General features: G+C 50.2%; 1 protein-coding gene across 1 annotated transcript in view; it reads left to right on the top strand.

Annotated features, from left to right (window-relative positions):
• The window catches only part of IGDCC4 (immunoglobulin superfamily DCC subclass member 4), an 81,487-nt gene extending 57,891 nt beyond the window's left edge, over positions 1-23,596 (top strand). Inside the window, exons 6-20 of the mRNA XM_082768785.1 lie at positions 452-607; positions 1,151-1,561; positions 2,420-2,584; positions 3,475-3,612; positions 5,017-5,187; positions 5,584-5,817; positions 10,139-10,246; positions 10,954-11,137; positions 11,822-11,949; positions 12,329-12,499; positions 13,045-13,182; positions 13,689-13,794; positions 14,465-14,699; positions 20,020-20,184; positions 21,874-23,596. Coding sequence (XP_082624911.1) covers positions 452-607; positions 1,151-1,561; positions 2,420-2,584; positions 3,475-3,612; positions 5,017-5,187; positions 5,584-5,817; positions 10,139-10,246; positions 10,954-11,137; positions 11,822-11,949; positions 12,329-12,499; positions 13,045-13,182; positions 13,689-13,794; positions 14,465-14,699; positions 20,020-20,184; positions 21,874-22,404 — 3,041 coding nt within the window. The 3' untranslated portion in view covers positions 22,405-23,596. The remainder of the gene's footprint in view (positions 1-451; positions 608-1,150; positions 1,562-2,419; positions 2,585-3,474; positions 3,613-5,016; positions 5,188-5,583; positions 5,818-10,138; positions 10,247-10,953; positions 11,138-11,821; positions 11,950-12,328; positions 12,500-13,044; positions 13,183-13,688; positions 13,795-14,464; positions 14,700-20,019; positions 20,185-21,873) is intronic.

Genomic DNA, 23,596 nt, shown 5'->3' with positions numbered 1-23,596 from the left:
GGAAGAACCCCCAAGCCATGCAGCGCTCTCACTGACATTTGCATTAACACATGAAGGGAGGAGATGTGCATTGTGTATGGGGTCAGCAGGCAGGTCCAGCAGTGTGTTTTTCCAAAGAAGGTGTTAGCACAGCTTTCCCTTAAACGTGCTGTTCCTAGAGGGTCTCATTCCAGGCACGCCCTAGGCATTAGAGACTGTTTTGATCCAAAACAGAGCTTTTTTCATTATTGCTAAACGAAACCTTGGGTCAGCGTTCTCTTGGGCTGGCCTACACCCATTGAGCACCGAGGAATGTCCGGGCTGAAATCCTCTGCGGGGCCGTGGTTTGGGATTTCAGGGTCTCCTTGCTCCCCAGCTGCATTCCTGGATCCAGGCAGACACGTCGTGTGCGAGCCCTCCTGACGGGCAGCTTGAGGCTCCCTCCCACATTTGTGCACGTTTCTTCCTGCAGATGGAAAGCCCGTTTCCACAGACGTGATCGTGCTGGGTCGGACAAACCTCCTCATTCCTTCCAGCCAGCCCCATCACTCTGGAGTGTACGTCTGCCGTGCTAACAAACCCCAGACCAGGCAATTCGTTACAGCTGCAGCTGAGCTCCGTGTCCTTGGTGAGTAGAGAGCAGGAGGAGGATGAATGCTCCAGGTAAAGTGAGGAAACGTTGGCCGTGGAGCTGTGGATTACCTGGTTTCATATCCAGGAGCTCCCCAAGAGGTCGTGTTTCTGATCTGTGCTGGGGAAGAAAGGAGTCGGGCTAGAGTCGGGAGGCCCTGGGTTGGGATAGCTCTTGGTGGGAGTGTCACCTCTTTAATTTGGGGTTTCGTTCCTTGTGTTTGCTGAAGCGTTTTATGCCTTGCTTTTGTTCTCCTGGGTCCCCCCATGGAAATCTGTATCAGCAATTAACTTCCAGCATTGTGGAAGCCAGTAGGGAGAACAGCCTAGGATCAGGGAACGCAGCACATGATTGATACGGAATTTATTTTTCCTTTTGGACAGAGTCTAAATTAAGCCTCTAGAGTCTGCCTGGCAAATCCTATCTTGTAAGCAAAGCTGCTACTGAATAAAACATAGCAGCGAGGGGGGGAGGAGAAGGGATTTGCTCTGCTCTCTTTCCCTCCTTCTTCCTGCATTAATTTGTCCTCTCTCCTCCCAGCTACGCCCAGCATCTCCCAGGCTCCTGAAACCATCTCACGCACCCGAGCCAGCACGGCTCGGTTTGTCTGCAAGGCGGAGGGTGAGCCAGCCCCCACCATCCACTGGCTGAAGAACGGCGAGGCCATCCTCTCCAACGGGCGGGTGAAGGTCCAGAGCAGCGGCAGCCTCGTCATCAACCAGATCGGGCTGGAGGATGCCGGCTACTATCAGTGTGTGGCTGAGAACAGCCTGGGCATGGCTTGTGCCACTGCCAAGCTCTCCGTGATTGTGCGGGAGGGCTTGCCCAGCGCTCCCAAGAAGGTCTCAGCCGTGTCTCTGTCCAGCACCACAGTCTTAGTGTCCTGGGAGCGGCCGGAGTACAACAGCGAGCAGATCATTGGCTTCTCGTTGCATTACCAGCGGGCTGTGGGTAGGTGTTATCTGCCTGCACAGCACGGCAGTGGCCGTGGGGATGTGATGGGCAGAGAAGACCCTTTTTGAAACACCAGGAAGTCCACCCTGCACTTAGTACTGTGCTTTTTATAGTTGCAGGAGTTCCCCTGGGTTGTTCTTACCATGCTCTCAGCAGAACTGTGCTCAAGGCAAAGAACTGGGTGTGTTAGTTTGGATAGTTCAAGCTGCTGTAGTCTGGTGTTTGCAACACCTCTTTAGAGATCCACTCTCATACTCTTGTTTCTGTTCCAACAGGGTCGGGATAGCTTTAGTGCATCCAGATGGTTTGGAAACAACCCGAGTTATCTCCTAAGTGGTGTTTTCTTCCCTTTCTAGAAGGCACTTCTGGAAACTTATTTCCATTCTTTCTTCTTCTTCTTCCAACACGTTGATTTTATATGCAAAGCGTATGATTATCAATGGAGATACTGAACAGCTGTACTGTGCACAGAGGTGGTCACTAAATATCGACACCCAGAATCTGGAGTGAGGCACTTGGGCTGCTTGGGGTCTGTCTGCCTGAACAGCCAACGAGGCAGCACTCCTGCTGAACTGCTTCCACAGCTCCTCTGAAATTTGGGGTGGTAATTTCAGCTGCTTTAGCATGGATCAAGGAGCTTGAGTCAAAATGGAGCTGTTAACACTTAAGCATTGGATGTTTTTGCCCAATGAGTTCACATAAGAGATGGGTTTTGTACAGGCAGTTGGAAAATTGGACAGGGCACAGTGAGTTTGAAGGTGGCTTTGCGCTATGGGTCTTGTGATTTAAGTCATTTTTTCCAGGGACTGTCTTGGCAATTCACTGACCTGCTGATCAGTGTTTCCTTGGCTCTAGGAACAGATAATGTGGAGTACCAGTTTGCTGTCAACAATGATACCACTGAGCTGCAAGTCAAGGACCTAGAACCCAACACCAACTACGTCTTCTACGTGGTCGCGTACTCCCAGCTCGGAGCCAGCCGGACGTCCTCTTCCATAATTGTTCAGACACTGGAGGACGGTGCGTTGAATTAGAGGGGTATAGCAAATATTCTTGTCCAGTTTCATGGTGGGCATTGGATGTGCTCTGGAGAATAGTATGAAATCCTAGGAACCTCAATCTACTGCTCCTACAGTTTGTTGTTGTCAACCCTTTTAAAAACAAGAACAACAACAAAAAAAAACAACCAACAAAAAAATGATGATAATAAAACTACCCTGGTCTGATCATCAGCTTGGATGGTGAAGAGCATGAAAATGCCCTCGCTGATACTGGGGCCTTTGAGAATTCTGCAGAAATTGCAGTCAGATCCTCTGGACTTCCATCTACCTAACATGGTGTTGCTCCAAACTTTGTCTCTGGGCCCAACATGATTTCAGCTCAGAGGAAAAACATCTATTGCAATTTGTAGGGGGTGGGAGCAGGCTTGAGGTTGGATCCCTTAAGAGTCAATAGTTTTTGTTAATATTAGCACTTAGCACATAGCATTTCTTGAGCAGTAAAGGCAGAGTGCCAGAGGGACAGCTGCCCGACAGGGGAGTGTGTGCACAGCTCACAACAGACTGCACGACAGAGGCAAGAAACGCTGGCTTTGGCAGACCTCAGGCAAACCCCTGCTGTGCTGCGGGGTGCATTACATGCTTTTAATGCTCCTGACGTAGTGAACTGCGTGGTCCCGTGTGTCTGTGTCACAAGCCTGAAAAGCTCAGTTGAAAGCATGAAAGCTGCGTGCAGCACAGAGCTCTAATTCTCAAGGGGATGGGGATTCCTGGGCTGAAGCCTGAATCAGTGAGGCATTTTTTTTAGTGTCTCCATGCTCCACACTACAGCGTAGGCAGATTAACCTGCTAACCTGCCTGGTTTGTAGAAGACACAGTCTTTACTGACTTTCTGTTATGTTTTCTGCCCAGTTCCCAGTGCTGCCCCTCAGCTGTCCCTGTCGAGCATGACTCCTGGTGACATCCGTGTGACGTGGCTGCCTCCTCCTCCGGAGCTGAGCAACGGCAAGATAACGAAGTACAAGATTGACTACTGCACCCTCAAGGAAGGTGAGGAAAACGACTTTTGGAAGGGGGTTGTGTCTTCTGCTTCAGCAACACTACCAACATGTCACGCTGAGGGGAAGAGGTGCAAGGTCCCTCACCGGGGGACCCATTTTTACTTGAGAACAGCCCTCCTGAAGCTGGACTGTGCTGTTTGTGGTCACAGCAGTGCTGCTGCTGTGCTACCTCCCGCTACTCCCAGGTGCCTTTTCCCGTGATTGTGCAGGAGCCTTTGTCCCCAGGGGATGGCTCCTGCGATCCTGCTGCTCCAGGAAGGCTTCCATCACCAACCCTGTGGTGCCCTGTGCACTGTGTGTTTTGGGAGAAGGGCATTTTGCTGCTTCAGGACAAGGGCTAATGCATTGGATTCCTTTAAAATGGACTCTAATCAGTGATCCTTACGTAAGTTTTCTGGCTAGTCTGCGTTGCCCTGTTACTGAGTTTTATCTGGTTTTGTTTATATTGTCAGACACTACACGAAGCCTTCAGCAGGGATGGTAACATTTCCATATGCTGAATGCAGTTGTTCTGATTCCATGTGTGCTTGCTTTGCAAATCCTTCTGGGTATTTGCTCTTAAAACCATCAAAGCTCTGCAGCTTCTCACTTCCCGGGGTCATGCTTCTTACTAAGGGAAGGATGGGGAATGTGATGAAGTGTTGGACATGTTCCCATGTGTTTGATCTGGATTAGTAGTCTGCAGTGTGACTCCTGGCTCTTGTTGTGTTTTTTCTTTTTCTTTCTCTTTTTTTGCCTCAAGCCTGCACGTGGCTCTGTGGCGTCGTAAAACCCTGGAAACACTTGCAGTCCAGAGTTCACACTCAACCAGACGCTGTTACATGGCAGGGCAGTACTCTCAGTTGAGTTAACACCCGGTGAAGCTGAAAAGCAAGACCTCTGCATTCACCAAACAGGCCGTATGAATCTCCTGCAAGACCAATTAGTCGTTACAGTGAAAATCCCAGCTCATTCTCGGTTTAAATTTCCTGCTATCTCCCCTGCGAACTTGGGTGGGCTGACGAGGGAGTGATAAAAACTCAATCTGGTGTTGGTGAAGGTGTGAGTATTGCAGAAAGCAGGGCTGCTGGATGGTTCTGGTTCAAATTAAGGTGTGGATTTAAATACAGCAGTGGGAACCACTGGAACTTACCATCAGCTGTGCTCCTGTTCTGCCGTCATGTCAGCAGCAGTAAGGGCTCTGATGGCTCCCTCCAGGCAGGCTCAGCAGTGCTGAAGGCGTCCTGTGGTTCTGAATGTGATGAAGGGGGTTGTCAGTCAGGATTTCAGCTCTGCCCAATCTCTAGTTCTGCTTTTTCCTGGTGGCAGAGGGCCATGTGGGTGTTGCCGGGCTTTGTGGCTGCGCTTTGGGTGGGAAAACCCTTTTTCATTGGTGTCACCTTGGTTCCAGCAGATCAGGTTACCTCCATTGAGGTGGGTGGAAACGAAACACAGATCACTCTCTACTCACTGCATCCCAACAAAGTGTACAAAGTACGCATCGCGGCCAGCACCAGCATGGGCTACGGGGCCCCCTCTGAGTGGACCCAGCACCGGACTCCTGACAGGGACAACCAAACGCACGGTAGGAGCTGGATGGTGCCTGGGATTGGGAGCAGGGGCTGCAGGGTGTTATTTCTCAGAGGCGGAGCTTGAGGCATAACCAGAGATGTTTGCTTTCATTAGGGAATTCTAACTAATGGCTATGGCTGGACCAGGGTACCTGTGGTTAAAGGTGGTGGTAACTCAGAATACACCGAGAAACTCCCACACAGCTTTTTGAAAGTGCTTTTTCCTGCATCGTGCAGTTGGTAAACTCATGGGAGGGCACAACCACACTGCTCTGTTAGGCAGTGGAGGTGTCCTTCTGGCAGGATGGCCTCTCCTCACACCCCTTGCTCTCTGCCAAGGTCAGGGAGGATTCAGTAGAGCAGGGAAATGGAGATGAGTGATTGAACACTTTTTTCTTGTCCTCTTCTAGTCCCATTTGCCCCAACGGAATTAAAAGTCCGAGCGAAGATGGAGTCTCTCCTGATAACGTGGCAGCCCCCAGCCAACCATGCCCAGATATCAGGCTACAAGCTGTACTACCGCGAGGTGAGCCAGGAGGAGGCCAGCGATGAAAGCCCCCTGGATGGTGCTGAAGATGAGAGCTGGGACGTAGGGCCCATCAAGCTGAAGAAGAAAGTGAAGCAGTATGAACTGACTCGACTAGGTGAGCTGGTCGTCTTAGCACTGGGTGCAGAAACCAGGTCTGACTCTCACACTTTACAGCAGTCCCAGGATCCTTCCAGGCAGCTCAGTGCTATCTGCTCACCTGCAGGCGTGTAGAAGTCCACAGCTGCATGAGCTGAGCACTCTGCCTGATTGTTTTTTTATTCTTTTAAGAGCACCCAAAATAATTTCTGGTGTGAGGCTTTTGGGGTTTGTTCTAAGCAAAGTTTGAAAGACAGAAATTGATGAAGGCAGTGTAGCAGCGATTGGATTTTTAACCGAGGGCCACTAATATACTTAGTATATAGTAATGAGGGGATATGAATCAATTACAGTTCCTTATTATGTCAATATGAGAGTGCTTAGATTAAAATCACCAGTCAGGGCAATGATCTCTCCTTGTCTGTGTGTTCCTAAGAAGCTCAACAGTTACATGCTATTTGAAATGTCTCTGTGTTAAAATGCAGATATAGGTTAAATCACAGCATACTAATTTTGGGTCAGCGTTCTCCTCCACCTCCTCTGAGGGAAAAGAGATACAAGAGTGAGTGTCTGTAGAACAAGTCTGCATTGCAGTCAGAGTTATCTGCCTGGCTCACTACATGTATTTTTTCCCATAAGGGGTTATGTTTTTGACATCTCATCATACTAATGAATTGATTTGCCCATCGATACAGGATAGAGAGAGAAAAGAGCCACGGCAGATGCGTCCTGGTAACAGGATTCTGCTTCTTAGAGTTCTTCCATCCCCCACTCATGCTTCATCCATGCCCACAGCTGAGGCTGAGGGGTGAGTGTTTCTCCTGCTGATTCATCTTACACGGCTGAGGTGGATTGTGCACGGTGTAAGGGCAGCCTGCAGCACCTGGACGGACAGCTCGTGTCATCACTGAGCGGGTTTCCAGTACTCCAGGCCTGCTGCAGCCGTCCTGCCACTGAGAGGGTGTTAACAGTTAGGAGCTCCTCTGAAGAATTTAGGTCTGTAATTACTGCATTGAGGAAACCACATGTGAACATCATCACGCGCTGCTCTAACCACTGGCAAATCAGTTAGCAGAGGGGCTCGGGAGCGGGCTGAATTGGTTCCAAATGCTCTGGCATGGCGATGCTGAGAAGGCTGCTTGTTCTTCTGTAATTACTTCCTTAAATTTGGGCATCCGTCAAGACCTAATAGCTTCCTTATGATTTGGCTGTTGTGTATCAGCCATCGCCGTATCAGGAAGAGGCTCTGGTTTCTTCCAGCCATGGTCGTTCTCTTCTCTTCCCCTCGTGCTGCTGCATGATGTGCTCCTGCACGTGTACAGTAATGGGGTCGGGAATCTGGCTGTGCTGTGAAAGGCAGGAGTTTGGACATGAAACGAGGAGGAGGAGCAGCTGGGGTTTAAAGGAGTTGAGGTTTATGGCAGGGAGCTGCCCAGTGCGAGTACTTCCATCTGCTTTAGGGGTCCTGCAGGTAGCAAGGGCGCTGCACGTGGTGATGGTGCTGTCTGGATGGCCCAGAAGAGATGGGCCACTGAAGTGTCCTGGCTGAAACTCCAAACTGAGTGAAGCTTGAAGAGGGGAGGTGTGAGGAAATCCCAGAATTAGACACTGGGAATGCAAGGCTGTAGCTCAGACAGAGTTGCACGCCGTGTTACTGCAAACAAACCAGCATACACACTGTGTACTGCTGTGGTGCAGTCACTCAGTGCTCCTTGGCTCCACTTCTCTGCACTGGATTCACCGCCCCTTGTCCTGTCTTGATTTAGGGTTAGCCTGAGGGATAAAATCCTGTGTAGCTTGATTCGGATTTCCTGATTTCTTTTTTTTTTTTTGGGGGGGGGAGCACAGCAGGACAAGAGGGGAAACGCCTTCTGATGGGACAGCTCCTTTTGAGACATGTCTCAGGCAGAGGTGGATGGATGGGCAGAAAGCAGCCATGGACAGAGCTTCTTGAGCACATGAGTTCTTCATTCACAGCAACAATGCAGCTCTTGCACCAGCAAAGAGCCCTGCCCACGTTTCCCAGCTTTAGTTTCCCATGTTGTAGCTGGTCTTGCTACTAATATAGTGCCAGCTTTGCCCACCACCTCTTCTCTGTCCTGCAGGCTTCCTCTTCCTCATCCTTTGCCTTACTCTCAATATTTGATTTCTTGATTTTGCCTTTGGTTATATCCCAGCTCCCTCTATTTGAGCTGTCTGAAGCAAGAGAAGATATTTTCTCCTGTATTCTTGCTAACCTCGGGAACAAACCGTGTCTCCTTGGAGTGATATCACTAAGGTCGCTCTTTGCATCTGCTCTTACGTGCAGAGTTCTGTGCTGAAATCCTGCCAGAGAGGTGGGCAGCTGTTCAAAGGTACAGAAGAAACACAGAAGTTTAACGATCCCATGAAATCCAAAGGAAGCTGTCCTGAATCACCAGGATGGCTTATCCCTGAGAAATTCTCATCGATTCCTATCTCCTTTCTAGCAGTCGGTCTCTGTAATGGTGTGTGACTACCAGGGCTGTAATCGACAGGAAAAACAAACGGTAAGGACCTGATCCTGTCTTCCACGTGCCCATGGAGGAAGAGTGCATTCCCCTGGAAGTGACTGCCTGGAGATCAGGGCGATTTCCCACTTAGGGGAACACGTGGCATCTGGCCTACATGAACACCTTGAAAAACTGAACGGAACAACGTATTTAGCATATTGGATATATTACACACAGTCGTCCAGATTAGTGATTTGAAATGATCTGGACTGGATTATTCTGCTTATACTTAATGTAGGATGGAATGTAGTGAAATACATCTGTTTCCATGCTGCCTACTAGCTTCTTGACAGCTTGATAGAGCTTTATGTCTGCTTGTTCTGAGAGTCTGAACATCTGGGCCTGTGTATAAAAATTGAAGCCAAACCTCTGAGAAACCCAAAATACCCCTGTTTTCAGAATACGAATTGCTCGGTCGTGTAGCAGAGCTGCTCTGGCTTCACGTCTGAGTGGCTGCCGTACTCTTCCTACCCAAGGATGGAGATGGAGGCCTTCTCCTTCCCTTCGCTTCATGCCCCAACAGGAGCTGCCTGCAGCTGGATCACATCTGTGAGCTCTTCCTCATCATTTTGGATCCCATCATTCATGATGAACCCAGTGAAGCCCAGCCAAAAGCTCAAGCAGGAGGCTGGGGCATGCATGCTGCTGAGAGATGGGCTGGGGGTTCTTTGTTTCACCAAGCCTGTGGCCCCAGCTGCTTGGAAGTTGAGTGCCTTTTGGCCTCTTCCCCCTTGTGTGGGTTTGAAGCATTTTCCTGTGGCTGGAGAGTGTGGAGAGGCAGATCAGGCTGCTTTGGAGGCAGATAAAACTCTGTTTGCGTTGGAGATTCTTTCAGGGACAAAAATGTGGCTGAACTGTTTTTATATTCTGAGCGTGAACATGTGTTGTGGAGCAGCTAGAGCCTTGGGTAATTGGTACCATTAGCCTCTGGGAGCGTAATCAGCGCAGTAATAATAAAATTGGCATCAATAAGAAGGGTTTTGTTCTGCTTACGTTGCCTGGCAAAGCAAGCAGTGATCTATCCGGGCAGGGAATGAACAGGCTCGGCCCAAATTAACAAACTTCATTAACATGCTGCAGTCAAGGCAGCTAAAGACAGTCTGAGGCTCTTGCTGGGCTTCTGAATGGGCTGGCTGCTGAAGGGCGAGGCTGGCGAGTGGCTCATTTGAGAACTTGGGATGTCCCAAGCTGTTTTGTTGATTAAACATCTCCATGAAAACCCCCTCAGATGTTTCTTAGCATGGCAAAGGAACGTTTCAGATAATGAAAGGCAGGAGGAAAGGGAGAAGTGGGTTCTGGACCAGGCCAGTGCTGTTTGGTGACGTGGTGCCCTGTCCTGCAGCTCATTTTGGGATCGGAGTGTGATGCTCCCCATGGAGCATGTGCCTGGCTGATGGGAAGGGCATGTAAAGAGGATCCTCAGGTTTCTGGTGTGGGTTTTGTTTGCACTGTTGCTTTCCAAACTGCAAATGTGGGAACTCTGCTGGGGAGGCAAAATAGTCCCCATACAACAAAGCTCCCGGTGACTTAAACGGACAAAAGTCCATTTGCTACTGATAATTCCTGTAAAAAGGGAGAGGAGAACGAGGGAGTAGCTGTGACGATAAATGCTCCAGTTGTGAGACAATATTTGAATGTGAAAACCCTGTAAGAGGAAGGGGGTGTGTGTGTCCTGATGCATTTTAGCAAATACAGCTCTGTTAGAGCTGCTTTCTTGGGAAAAGCTGGTCAGCTGTAAGAAAACAAGTCTAAGTGGAGGAGGACCGGTAAGAAAAGTAACCCCAGTCAAACCCTGCTTGATTTTTCCAGCTCCTGGGAAGCTCTACGAGGTGAAGCTGGTGGCATTCAACAAGCATGAAGATGGTTATGCAGCCGTTTGGAAGGGCAAAACCGAAAAGGCACCTGCAGCAGCAGTAGGTGAGGAATGCCCCATTTGCTGTCTGTCTCTTCTGTTTGGCACGTGGCCTCAAAGGAAAGGTGTGGGTACAGAAGGACTTCAACAGGCACAGTGCCAAAACGGGGAAGGTCCCAAGATAAGGGAACTCCCCTTGACAGTCATTGCAGTTGTTTTGGAGGAATTATCTTGGGAAGGAGAGAATGGAGCGAATTTTCCTCTTTCTCAGTACTCTCTGGCCCCATGAAGTGGCTCAGGGATGGTTTTGGAAATGCCCAGTAACCTGGGTTTCATCTCGTACATCACACAGATTCAGGAATGTGGGTGATCTGCATGCCAGGTTTCTCAGTGTTAGAAATTGAAAGCTCTGAGGCTCTGATCCCAGCCCTGCCAGTCTGTGGTGGGGTGGTGAAGAGCCTGGGCTTCTCCTCACCCTGGTGTGGGCCTGTTGAGCAGGTAACTTTGAAGCTGGCCTCCTGTATGCCCCAGCAGTACGCCACCAGCGTGGTGTGGGGGTCCTCACTGGGATTTTTCCCCATAAATGAGGAAAAGCATGGACAGCTGTGCACACAGATGGGCTAAGCAGGACATCCATGGTTACACTGGAGGACAACATCTTTTTGCAAGCTTCACAGCCCGTTTTATTCCCTGATTTCTGTCTGTGATAGCTGTCCCTTGCCCCACTGTCATTGCATCTCCACATCTTTCGCTTTGCCTTGCACCACCGTAGATCCCCCGGTGCAGAAGGGTCCCCCACTGCCTCCAGTCCAAGTCTATGCAGAGTCCAACAGCTCAACGTCCATATGGCTCAGGTGGAAGAAACCTGACTTCACCACGGTCAAGATCGTCAACTACACCGTGCGCTTCAGCCCCTGGGGCCTGAAAAACGCCTCTCTTGTTACGTACTACACAAGGTAAAGAGGGATGCTGAGGGTTCATCTGCCATATATTGCTCATATCAGGAGTAAACACAAGGGAGGAGGAATCTGCAGGGATGTCCCAATTCCTGGCAAAATCCTAGGTGTTTTAAATGCTGGGATTGTCTGCTTCGGTCACAGATGGATTCAGAGATGGTGAAATGTGGCACTGGGATTTCCACAGTGGGAGTTTGTCCATGACTTAAATACCAGGAGGCAATTTACAGACCAGTCTCTGCATCTTTTCTGCATTATACGGACCTTACGTGCTTATTTCCCTGTTGATGACAAAGCCAGGCACAATTATGGCCAGACTCAATGCATCCGTGATTTGCAAGGTGGTCCTCACAAGTTTGGTTTAAAAATGGCTAGAGTTTAAGGAGTTGTGATTTGGGGATATATTTTAAATTTAGATTTCCATGCAGGTCTTCAGCCTGTAACTTTAGGCTTTTCTCTGCAAATACATAAAAAGGGGTCCCAAAGGCTGGGAACCTGCTTTCCTCTGTATCTGGGAGCTGAGTGCTCTAGCATTCACATGACCACAGAAGATGAAGCTTTAGGTGAAAAATCAAATACTGTAAGAGTTAGGATAACCTCTTACAGTGCTCCTGGTAAGGTACCAGGGTAGCCATGGGTTCCATCTCATGTTAATGACCTTCTGAATGCCTCCTCTTTTGGCAGCTCGGATGAAGACATCCTCATCAGTGGGCTGAAGCCCTACACCAGGTATGAGTTTGCTGTGCAGTCCAATGGTGTTGGTATCGACGGGCCCTTCGGCAGCGTGGTGGAGCGGTTCACCCTTCCCGACCGTGAGTATTTATGGGAATTGAACCTTGATCTTTCCTGGATTTCTGTGAATCTCCATCAAATCCCTGAGAGATTCCAAGCTCTGATGTCACTGTGTACATAAGAAGCTCAGAGATGCTCAGGGTTCCGAGCCCACTGAAGCAACACAACAAGTCCTGCCCTGTAGCGGGCTCAGTAGCAGCCTCCTTCCCTCTGCACTCTCAGCAGCTTGTTTGGATGAGCTGTCCAGCCACCTGGGTCACACATCATTTTATGTGTGCCAGCATAACTGTGGCACCACTGAGAAAGATTCATGGAAGGCACAGTCATCGTGCCCTGCAGGTTGAGGGCTCTCCTCCTCATTTCTGCTGCTCACAGTGGGTCTTTACTCACATCTGCCAGGTCCCTCAACTCCTCCGTCTGACCTGCGGCTGCACCCACTCAACCCCTACGCCGTGCAGGTGCACTGGTGCCCTCCTGCCGAGCCCAATGGCATCATCGTGGAGTACCTCATCCTGTACAACGCCAACAACACGCAGCCTGACGACATGTGGACCTTGCTGACACGAGAAGGTGAGACATCCAGGCAAACAGTCTCTACTAAACTCAACTAAATACCCCGCCAGCTATTTGGTTGCTCCTGCCTTCTCCCCTGGGTTTTGTGTCAGCCTGGGCTGGTTAGTCCTGCTGATTTTTGCCTCTCTTTGAGTACATACAAATAAATTCAAGCCACCAGCGTTCATGACACATATGCTGATCATTTCTTCTGGTCATACAAGAGAGTGCAGGGCTGTGACTGATGAGAGATGTGAAATCACGTACATATCTAGGGCTGAAACAGCCATTATTGTCCAGCAGACATCCAGGAGATACAGGCCACTGCCCAGTCACTCCTAGGAAGATGTATGTCAGCAACACTGCATGCAGTCTGTGTCATCAGCTCTGTAAGCAGCACATTCATTAAGACCTAGGAGGTGTCTGAATTACTTCTTAGAGCTCATGGCACAAAATCTCTCACTTCTGGCAGTTCAGCAGACTTCCACTGCTGCTTTGCTGCAGCCCTGTGAATGCACTTGAAATTGCACATTTTTAACCTCTCTTGGCTTGCTTTTGATCAGGAAATATCTTCAGCACTGAAGTGCATGGACTGGAAAGTGATACCAGATACTTCTTCAAGATGGGAGCAAAGACAGTGGTGGGGTCTGGTCCCTATTCAAACGTTAAGGATGTGCACACCCTGCGGGAGAAATTGTCTGGTACGAATTTCCCCTTTGTCCCGGGGCAGGAAACGAGTTGCAGTGCTGAAAACCGCAGTTCATCAGCAGTGGCATTTCTCTGTTTGCTAACGAATTGCCTGGTGTCACCGTGCAGAATGTGAGATGAGACTGTGGGTAGGAGAGTGCAGAGGATCGCAGCGGGGTCCTCAGATGTGCAGCTCCGTAGGCCCCAAGCAGCCCCAGAACCCATCCTGCAGCAGAACTCAGTCTCTCATCTGCCATCTCAGCCCCCCTTTAAAGGCACGTGCCACCTGCATCTCGCTGCCTTTGTTAGGCCTGTGTAGCATGAAATTAATGAATATACACGGATGCCAGCTTGCTTTAAGGTGTTCTAAATTGTCACTGCCAAGCCATCTTTAATCCTTTCTGTATATAAAGGCATCACCCATTGGTTTTAGTGAAGCTGATGGTTCTCTGAACTGAGAACACTTTGTGCCTTCTTCCTGCTAACAGCTGAAATAACGCAGCTGTCCTTCCCCTCCTAGATGTTCTGGACATCCACTCTGTCACCGGAATCATCGTGGGAGTCTGCCTGGGGCTGCTCTGCATCCTCTTCTGCATGTGCGCCAGCTTTCGCAACAGCAAGCAGAGGTAGGTGCCACCTCGCCTTGCAGGGGGGAGAGGAGGCTGGTGTGGAAGGAGGCAAAATGTGCTGGGACCTTCTTCCAGGTTCAGCTGGGCGGTTTGGGATGCAGTGCACATGACACCAGTTAATGTAGAGATTGAGTTATGGGAGCGTTAGCCAGCTAAAAGGAACATATATTTTATTTTTTTTTTCCGATGGGGGGAAAAAAAGGCAACAAAAGGGAAAAAAACACTATTTGCCATTTGCCTGGTTATTTCATGTGTGTGTTTGAGCAGTATTTTGCTTCTGATGCTGGACAACTCTAAGGATGTTTGGTAAAACTTTCACTTGGGAAGGTGATGAAAGACAGCGACCGCCCTGTGACTAACAGCTTGTTTTAGGTAGGATTGGACTCAGCCCAAAGCCCCCTGCTATTGCAGGGGTCTGGATCCAGCCACAAGCATTTGGAAAGACTGTGATAGGAAACCAGCTTAGTGCCGGGGGAGAGCTTTGAGCTGGTGAGAGATCCCAGGCCTCGGAACAAGCAGCTTCCTCATGAGTGTCAGGCTGGGGTCTAGTTGCTTCTACAGGCATGGACTGAGTGGCCTGAGCTGGATTACTTTATCTGGTAGTTTGGGGCAGAGGAATACAACGTGAAGGTGATCAGAGAAGTCAACTCTTGTTGTTTTCCCTCAGGGAGGCCCTGCCAGGCCTGGATTCCCAGGCAGCCGGCAACCACGCTTACTACCACTGGGGCAGGCAAGGGGTGGCAGCTCCCAGTACCACCTCAGACGCGCACGAACTGGAGTCCCTGATGTCCCCGCTGCCGGAGGATGCACCCGTGCCCCTGGGAGACATCACAGAACTGACAGAAGTGCACAGCCTCATCCACACCAGCCTCCCTGAGGACATTGTTCATGGGAAGAGGAAGGTAAGGACCCATGCACGTGGTGACTGCAATCCTACCCCAGGCAGGAGCCTTCATTTGGGGTGTTCCTGCTGGGAAGTCAGGGTCTGATTCTGTCTGGCTCTGTAAAATGCTGGTAGTCTTGGCTGCAGGCTGTCAGGTCCAAATTTGGGATCACTGTGCCATCTGCTGTCCTGCTTCACCTGCCAGGGGTAGTGACCCCTTAGCCCTAGGACAAGAAGTCTTTCCCAGCTTGCCTGACATTGCGTTGTCTTTCCCTCCTCCCTGCCCATTTCCTCTCTCAAGCTCGTCTGAAACATTTCATTCCATTAGGGAACCTTTAATTGGCCTAATTTAGTTAATCTGTTTATGCCTCTCTTTGTAACCCGGGGAGAGCATGTAAAGTAATTAGGAGGTTCAGTGAGACAAACGCCTTGTGAACACAGGGGATTTGCACCAACAATCCTCTTGTGTGTCGCAGGAGGGAAGGTGAGCTCAGGATGTGTGGCTAACCTGTGCTTGCTGCTAGCAGCGAGGCAGCTGTGACTGTTTTAGGAAATAAAACACCTTCAGCTGCCTTTAACAGCCCCGTGCACCGAAGCCATGCTCTTGGCAGCCCCCGAGTGCCGTGTCGGATCGGCGCTCAGCTGAAGGAGACCGTCTGCAGCCAAGCCACATCCCTGGATTTCAGCAGAATGGAGCTGCCTTTCTGGACCCGAGCCGAAGAAAGAGTGTGAGGAATTTCCTACAGCTCTTTCTGTCAAATAAGGAACAAATGTTTTCAGCGATGGCGACTTACCCCGAGAACAGGTCAGGCAGAGGAAAGTCCCCTGCTCTGGGAGGCCTTTCTAGGGGCAGTGTATCCAGATCTCTCTTCCAAAGCAGGAGTGCTGTCTGCAGGGATCTGCAGGATGACTTCTGACTTGGGGCTGGCAGTGCCCTCCAGTGGGAGGGGGTGATTCTGGCAGTGGTTTCTCTGCCTCCTTAATCGGATGGGGAAAGGCAAGTGAGAGTTAAGGTTGCCAAGTCGTTTTGCTGGCAGAACAACCGGCTTGGCTTGTGATGGATGTGGACAGGGAAGCAGGGAGCACCATGGAGCAGCCACCCGGAGAGCAGCGTTGTCACCCGAGGAGCCCGGTGAGCTGAGGATGACCTTGCAGGTGACAGAGCTGGAGTGGTGGCCGGCAGCAACAGGCTGCTGTTGCTGGGAGCGGGCACTGGAGGGAGATGTGCGCCCGCACAGGAGCCCCCGCTGCCCCCTGCCCGCTGGGAGGTGCCACCTGAGCCAGCCCGAGCTTTGTCTCACCCACTTCATACCCTGCTGGGTATATTCGGATGTGAAAAGACCCAGCCCAAAACCATCTTTATGCTGCACTTGCCAAGAGACTCCAGCGGAGCTTGGAGGCTCCGTGCTGTTAGGAGATGTGTGGGCACAAAGAAGGGACAGCAGCAGCAGCCCCTCTCTCCTGATCTCCCATCACAGCGCGGGACCGGGTGGATTCCCAGCAGCGTGGCTTCAGGAGGAAGGGACAAAATCACGTCTGGGTGGCACCACGTGGGGGTCACACACCAGGGTCTCTACGAGCACTGACAAGTGATTTTTTTTTTCCTTTTTTTCGTGTCTTCCCCTTCCCAGTGACCCCCAGGCTGCCACCCTTGGCAGCGCGCTCTGAGTGGCGCCGTAACGCAGGGGCCGTGGTGCCGCAGCTCCGTTTCCCCTGACAGATGGACTGAGGATGCTGAAATGGCTCTGCTCCAGGCATCTCTGCCACTGCTGCTTCGGGGCCAAGCAATTCGGGGGGTGGGGGAGAGCATTAAAAAGCATCTGCTTTCCGTGGAAGACTTGAGCTTTTCATTGAGGGAAGCCAATGGCCTAGAAATGTTTGCTGTTGTGCTGGAACCTTGCTTGCTTGCTGCCCAGCTCTGTCCTGGGGAGTCTCCTTCCACAGGGACTGTGTTTCCCTTGAAGCATCCCTGTTTTTCAGAGGGCAAAACTGTAACACGTCGGGCAGCTTGGATCTCCCCAAGTTGTTTTTCATTTTTTTGTTGAAATTCTTCTGCGTGGAAGCAAAATCCCGATGTTTTCTGGAGAGTCCTAGGTGAGAGCTGTGCTCCCGTTGACAGCTGGCAGAGATTCTCCTTTATCTGACCGGGGAGAGCTTCGTGTTGGTCTCTGTGGGCAGGGATTTGGCCTGTTTGTCTGCATGACACAGGGTTTTCCCTCTCCTGCAGGCTGGTACCACTCAGCGATGAGTCTCTTCTCTCCACTGTGCCACCCTTAAAAGCTGGGCAAGTCTGAAATGTCGCCAGCTTTCTTCTGTGCAGGGCTTCAAGCCAGCTTAAATAACAGTCCCCATAAAACAGGGAAGGCTTCAGGATCAGCATTTCCTACATGGTCATTCTCAGCTCCTACATGTGCATGAAATCTCTGCTTGTCGCTGGAAGGTGGCATGGTCTGGGCACGTTTTTATCAGGTGGAGTTTCTATGAACAGGCTAAAACGAAGAGGCTTGTTTGCTTTGATAAGGATTTAGCTGTAGTGGAAACACCTCTCATTGGAAGATGTTTTTATTTGTTTCCATTCTTGTGTTTGCGGTGGACTGAAAAAGGGATTTTTCCCTCTGAATTGGTGTTAGGCTGACTCCCCTTCCCCTTGCTCTTCTATGGTAAGAAAAAAAACAACACAAAAGACAAGAGAACATTTCCCTGTCGTCTTCAGCCATTCGCTGTTGCCCTTGTGTGGAAACAAACGGTATCATTTATTACACCAGAAGATATTGCCTGAAAGAAACAGAAGCTTTGAGGCACACAAAGCTACGATGGGTCTACGATGAAAGCAGACCTGGAGTTAGCTGCAGCTGCCCAACCTCGGAGACTCAGCCCCACGAGGGATCCCCCGCACCGTAACGGGCTCCAACAACACGCGGGATCTGGGCCATGTTGTGTGGCTGATGGCTTTTTTCTGTTTGTTGAAAGTTGCAAAGTGGTGCAAAACAAGTTTGTTCTTCGTTGCAGCCAATTTCAGCCAGAGCCGAGCAGGCTGTTCCCGGAGTCATCAAAACCTATGTAAACACGGCAGATTGACGTTTCCGCTAACAGATGGCCCGTTGGGGATTGCAGCAGAGCTGCCTGTTTCTCTCCACATTTTTTGGTATTCACAAGATGCCTGCAAGAAGGTTTTCAAGCTTGCTCTGTGTGTATGCGTATGCGTGTGATGCTCAGATCTCTCTGATGGCAAATATGCATGCGAGCATCTATAATAGGACCCACACATTTGCGGGCGGGTGTGCATATTTGTGTAGGTTCGGTGCTGAAATTTCCAGGCAGTATTTGCTCAGTAACGTATGTTCCTTGGAAGAGGCACAGAAGCCATCAGTCAGCGGTGGAGCTGCAGAAAGATGGCAGGAGAAGCAACCGGAGCGCATCGCTTGAGCACTCACGTTTAGTGACATTCCTTGTCGTGAGCCCTGTGTGAGTGTTTGCTTGATTTCTTGCTGTTAGAGGGTAGTTTAGTGCTTGCCTGCTTACAAGGGAAGCGGTTAGGGGATGCTCTTGGCTCAGAGCATATTGTTGAGGATGGTGGAGAGAAAAACAGCCAAGCTGCTGCCTCCAGCATCTACTTCTGAATTAGACTGCTTGACGTCCACAGCTCCAGGTCGAGCAGCCCCTGTTCTACAGGGTTCAGTCACTTAAACGAGGCTCTTTACTCCTTGTTTTCCTGGGGCTTGATCCTGAGGCAGTGGCCGAGCTGCTGTGACTTGGGGTTGGCACAGGGATGTGATGTGCTCTGCCTCCCACCAGGGCAGGGTGGTCAGAGGGCTCAGGAAGGCTCAGGCAGCCCCTCGGCGTGTAGGTGAACGCTTAAAATGCCTCCTGCCAGCACGAGGTAGCGTTTGCTGCTTGCTGAATAGCTGACTGAGGAATGCCTGGCTCACATACAACATCTGGTCCTGTATTTCTACCTAATTTCCAGCCAGATGGACCAAAGCACGAGGAGGTCAAATGACTCACGCAAGGTCAGGCTGATGTCAGAAATCTCCTTGCTGCCTTGGCTGGGCTCGCGCTGCCTTCTCTCTTGCTGGAGTAGAGCAGGGCTGTGCAAGCAGTGGCACGAAGCAGAGCAGAAACCTGGTTTTTCCCTGCCTGACAGCGAGCAGTCGGTGGTTTGGGGGTGTGAATGGAAGTGCCGCGCATCTTCACCCTCAACAACCACCATGCTCACAGCACCAGTGCTCTGTGCACACCCACGCTTGTCGGGTCAGGGTGTCCTCTTCACTTTCTCTTTGCTTTCACCTTGCATCATCCTCTCACATCTGTCTGGGCAGATTTTAGCATCTGAGGAAGGAGCCTACAGGCAGCTGGCTCACGTCATCCTTAAACCCGCGTGGTTGCATCAGCAGCAAGGCTGAGCTCAGGTAGATGCAGGGCAGCCCAGTAAAATCAGACCCTGGAAAGCAAATACTTTTCTGCCTGTGAACTAATAGTCTGAGCTGTTAAATAACTTCAGCTCTTAAAGGCCCACATTTCCCATGCACAGAGGTGTGCATTCAACAGTTTATTGCAAGGGGAAGCTGAGAGAACCCAGAACAAATTGCGTTCAGCCCATATAATTTAATTAGATCTACAAACAAGGTAACACTGCTTGCCCAGGGGATTTCAGCTGAACTAGGAATTGCTTGGTGGTCTGTTGCAACAAATAAATAAATAAATGAAATAAGGCCCCGAATTTTGTGCCTCTTTATGGACGGGCAATAGCCGAGTGTTTACCCAGGCCCGAGCTGAGAGCAGGAAATGTGTCCGCACGGCATTTAGCATTGTCTTCAGCCCTTGCACACAGGTGAGGGTCCTTTTCCACGCTGCGGAGCGTTGCTTTTGCCAAAGCAAATACTGGAGTCGTGCAGCTCCAGGCTTCCAGCATCCCCGTTCACTTCCAGCTTTGCGGTGCTTTCAGGAGGCTCGTTCTGCTCGGGGCTGCTGGCAGCTTCGCAGGGGATCGATTGCAGGGGACCTTCAGGTGGGTTTTGTGCCATGGCGTACGCTCAAAGTGTGAGAATCCGTGGAAGGCCCCTGTTGAGAGCCACCTGGCAACTCGTAGCCACTTGCTCGCCATCAGACGGTGGCACAGAGCAGTGACCTGTTGTCGTGGGGTGACTGTGCCAGTCTGCTCCTATTTCGATGCCTCCAGGAGCATTCCCTGCGTTTAGCTTCAATCTCCCAACACCACGCTGTTCTCTCCAAGTTGCACTTCCCTTTTTCAAGCCATTTCTCATTTCAGGCTTAAGAGGATAAGGATCGGTGTCTGTGGTAATTGGATCTCTTCTCTCTCCCACTTTTTTTTCCTGCAGTCTTCATGGAATAAATCGGCTAACCAGCCCTGGACAAACAGCATAGCCCGATACGGGGACGCTATCACAAAGGAGCCTCTCTCTGCCGTGAACGGATCACTGAAGCTCCCTTCCAGCACAGGACAAAAGCTTTTGTTACAAGCTCTGGTTTATGATGCCGTGTTGGTGGGTGTCCTTTGGTTTATTGGCTTGTGCATTCTGATGTGGTTTTCTCCTTTTTCCCCATCTCCCTTCCTCCTTTTTGCAGCAAAAAGGAGAAAATATTTTCTTCTGAGCTGGCTTTAGTTGGCTGCTCACGGGCTTTATCTCTTTCCTGGGTATAGGAGCGTACGCCAGTGAGACGGATGGGATTTGAGTAAAAGCTGCTTGTTTTGTTTTTTTTCCAAGCATCTCTGAAAGCCTCAGCTCTCCCCTCGTCTCCTCTCTTGATTTAAGCCACCCCCCAAGGGCCTGTGCTGAAGAGGGCTGGAAAAAAAACAAAAGCTGAAAAGGGCTCAGGCCTTTGGGTGGTGGCCAGAGGGCTCAGGGAGCAAGGTTGTGGTAGTCCTGGTTCCTGAGGATCTAGAGCCAGGTACCAGCAGTCTGCTCATGAGCTAGGAGCTGCAGTGCTCAGCACAGAGGCGTTAAAATCTTCAACGTGCTCACCTGAAGAAGGAATTGCATTTTTCCCTGTGGCAGGAGTCAAAGATTGAGGGCTGATTTGAACTTCTCCAGAGTAGAGCAATTCCCACTGCACTTGTCATCCGTCTGTGGGTGTACGGACTGGGAAGAAGTGCTCTTTCTGGTATTGCTTCATGGGAATAAATGTGTACAACTGTGTTTGAGAGGACATCTGGGCCACCTCTGCAAGCAAGCTGGTACCTGCTCAGGCTGTTTGTACCAGAATTGTCTGGGTGCTGCTTTAAAAAGCTCACCCCCAACAAATTCTTCCAAGCAACCCACCTATGTTTTCTTCCTAGATAGTGGTGTGAAAATCAATTATACGCAGGATGTAATTAACATTGTGGATAGAGTTAAGACAATGTTTTACAACCCAATTACGGGGCACTGTTTACAGCACAGCTTACCCATCAGAGTTTGTCAACAAAGAGGGAAAAGTGTTAAAATATGTAAATGATGCACAAAGTTGGCTTCAACAGCGAGCACAAATTACACATGGGATGTCTCACTTCCATACTCCGAATCGTCTTCTTCCTGCTAAATCACACGGCGCAGAATCTGAGTGCTGATTGCCTGAGGTGCCCTTCAGGAACTTCCAAAATAGTTTGACTGATGAATTATTGAGTGGCGATCAGATGAATTATTGAATGATAAGCAGAATGGCCTGCTTGTGAGCCAGATTTCTGCAGACCCTATAGCCTGAACTACTGGAACTGCAGAAGAGAACTGATTATTTTAAACCAAAAAGGTGAAGGGAGCCCTGGAATCTACTTGTGGTTCCTTGTCATGAGTTGTCTCAGCAGCCAATTTTCTCAAGTGCTGCCTGCTCACCTTGTAGAAATCTGGCTGTTAATACAGAAATGGACTGGTGAGTTTTGAAAATTGTTGTCTTTGACAGAGGCTTGGAGAAATGGTTGCTTCAGCCTGCCAAGAAACCTGGGGCGTATCGCTCCCTTGGGACTTGCTTTCCCAAATGTGAAGTAGGAATAATGATCCCGAGATGATTTGAGATGCTTCTTAAGGCTTCAGCTCTGAAAAACATATCAAGATAATGCTTAATAGCAGCACGTGTACATCCCATTGCACTCTGTGGGATTAAAAAAAACACCGCATGTTGCAGTGTGTGGTTGGGTCACAGCCTCAATTAATTTACTTTGCCTTTTAATTTTTTTTTTTTCCCCTTTCTGATAACAGAATGAAGCAAAGAAAAGCCACCCCCCAGCCAGCCTCCACCAAGTGGAAGCAGAGGTCATCGTCCATTCTGATTTTTCAGCCTCTGACAGAGACTACGACTCCCAGCTGCACGGCCTGGACACCGAAGAGGCAGAAACAGAAGAGCAGGAGCCTGAAGAGTTGCCCTCTGGCGAGGTGGCTCCTCCTGGCTCTCCCAGCGCCCAGCAGGATGCTGGCCAAGCATTGGATGGCTCCCGGAGTGGTTCTGAGGTTCAGACCCAGGAGGAGCCGTTACACAGCGCCAGAGAGACTCCCAAAACTGAGGCCGTTTGCGTCCCTGGGCTCACCAACGGCTTCCACAGGCACGGGGAGAGTCTGGATTCGGTGGAAAGCGGAGATTCGGACTCCGTCCAGGAGTGCAGGGGGGATGTGCGGCCGGTCAAGTGCCAATCGCTTTCCGTGGCGCTGGAGGAGGCCCCCCTGTGTAGTAACTCTGGTTTAAGCAGTTCGTCCTCAGCATCTGAGAACATGGCATGTGTCCACAATCACTGAAGAGTTAAACTGATCTGATTTTGATCATGGGAGAGCTAGAAGCACTACAAAGGGCCTGTCCCCGTGAGGTACCGCGTGCCCAAGACTCGCTGGACCCAGCGGGAGCTGAGAAGGCTCAGCATCTCACCGGGACGGGGCTAGGACCTGTCAGCTGTACATAGCGCCTTCAAGAAACCAGTAGGTAGAAGGATAAGGGCCCAGCTTTCTTCCCGCTGAAGCTAGAGAGTAACTTGGTGTTCGTGGGAGCAGGACTGAGCCATCTCCAAAGTCTGACCCAGCACCAGGGCTAGGACGCAGCCCGCTGCGGTCCCCTCGCTGCGGTCCTCGAGGCGCCCAGCAAGGCTCCTGCTGCTGCTGGCTCGAGGCAGGGTGCACCGGGCGCTTCTCCTCCACCGTCTGCTCGCCAGGGAGGGCCTTGGCACTGCCTTCTGCCTCGCCGTGTTGGGATGAATTCAGTTCCGAGTCCCACAAGGGGGTGGAAGCAACACAAACAGATGCCGCGAGCTGTAACCACCAGCCTTTTCTGCCCTCCCGTGGTTAAAAGGATTATAAGGCTCTCTTTGTACGCTACCACAGTAACTATTGCTAGCAGGCTGATGTAGTGGCCTTTTATTACACACTCTACGAGTGCCTCTAACAACTTGTACTATATAGAACCTTCTTCAGCGTCTGGGTCATTTCACCAGCCCGGGCTTGGTTTTACGTAGGTTCTTGTACCTAATATTTTAGGTACACATCTGTCCTTTTAATGTACAACATGTATTTTTATTTCCTTGGAGCATCTTTATATTATTTAATTTTATAAAGTGGAGTAGTGTGTGGTATAGAGTAGCATTTTTACTACTTCTATCTCTCTTTTTTTTTTCCTCCCTAACAACACAACTACCTCATGTCTGTTGGAGAAAAAAAAAGCAGTAAATCTACTCTTTTGTTATAGTCCATTATAGGTTTTAACTTATTCTTATACTGCCTTTTTCTAAAGAATATGTTTGCACTGGTTGCTGACTATTTTTATTGAATAGCGCTGCAGAGCTGATGTCTTATCTTGGTTTGTTTCTAAGTATTGTTGGGGGACACGTTCCCTGCAGCTGGAGAGTTGGGCTGTGCGCTCTGTAGGACTCTGTTTTGCAGGAGCTGGTGAAAGGAGGCTGCTGGTGGGATGGTGGTCAGCCTTTCTTCAGAAGTTTATACT

This window comes from Aythya marila (assembly GCF_965140915.1).
Source record: "Aythya marila genome assembly, chromosome: 11".
Lineage (NCBI taxonomy): Eukaryota > Metazoa > Chordata > Aves > Anseriformes > Anatidae > Aythya > Aythya marila.
This window is presented reverse-complemented; position numbering and strand designations above follow the sequence as displayed.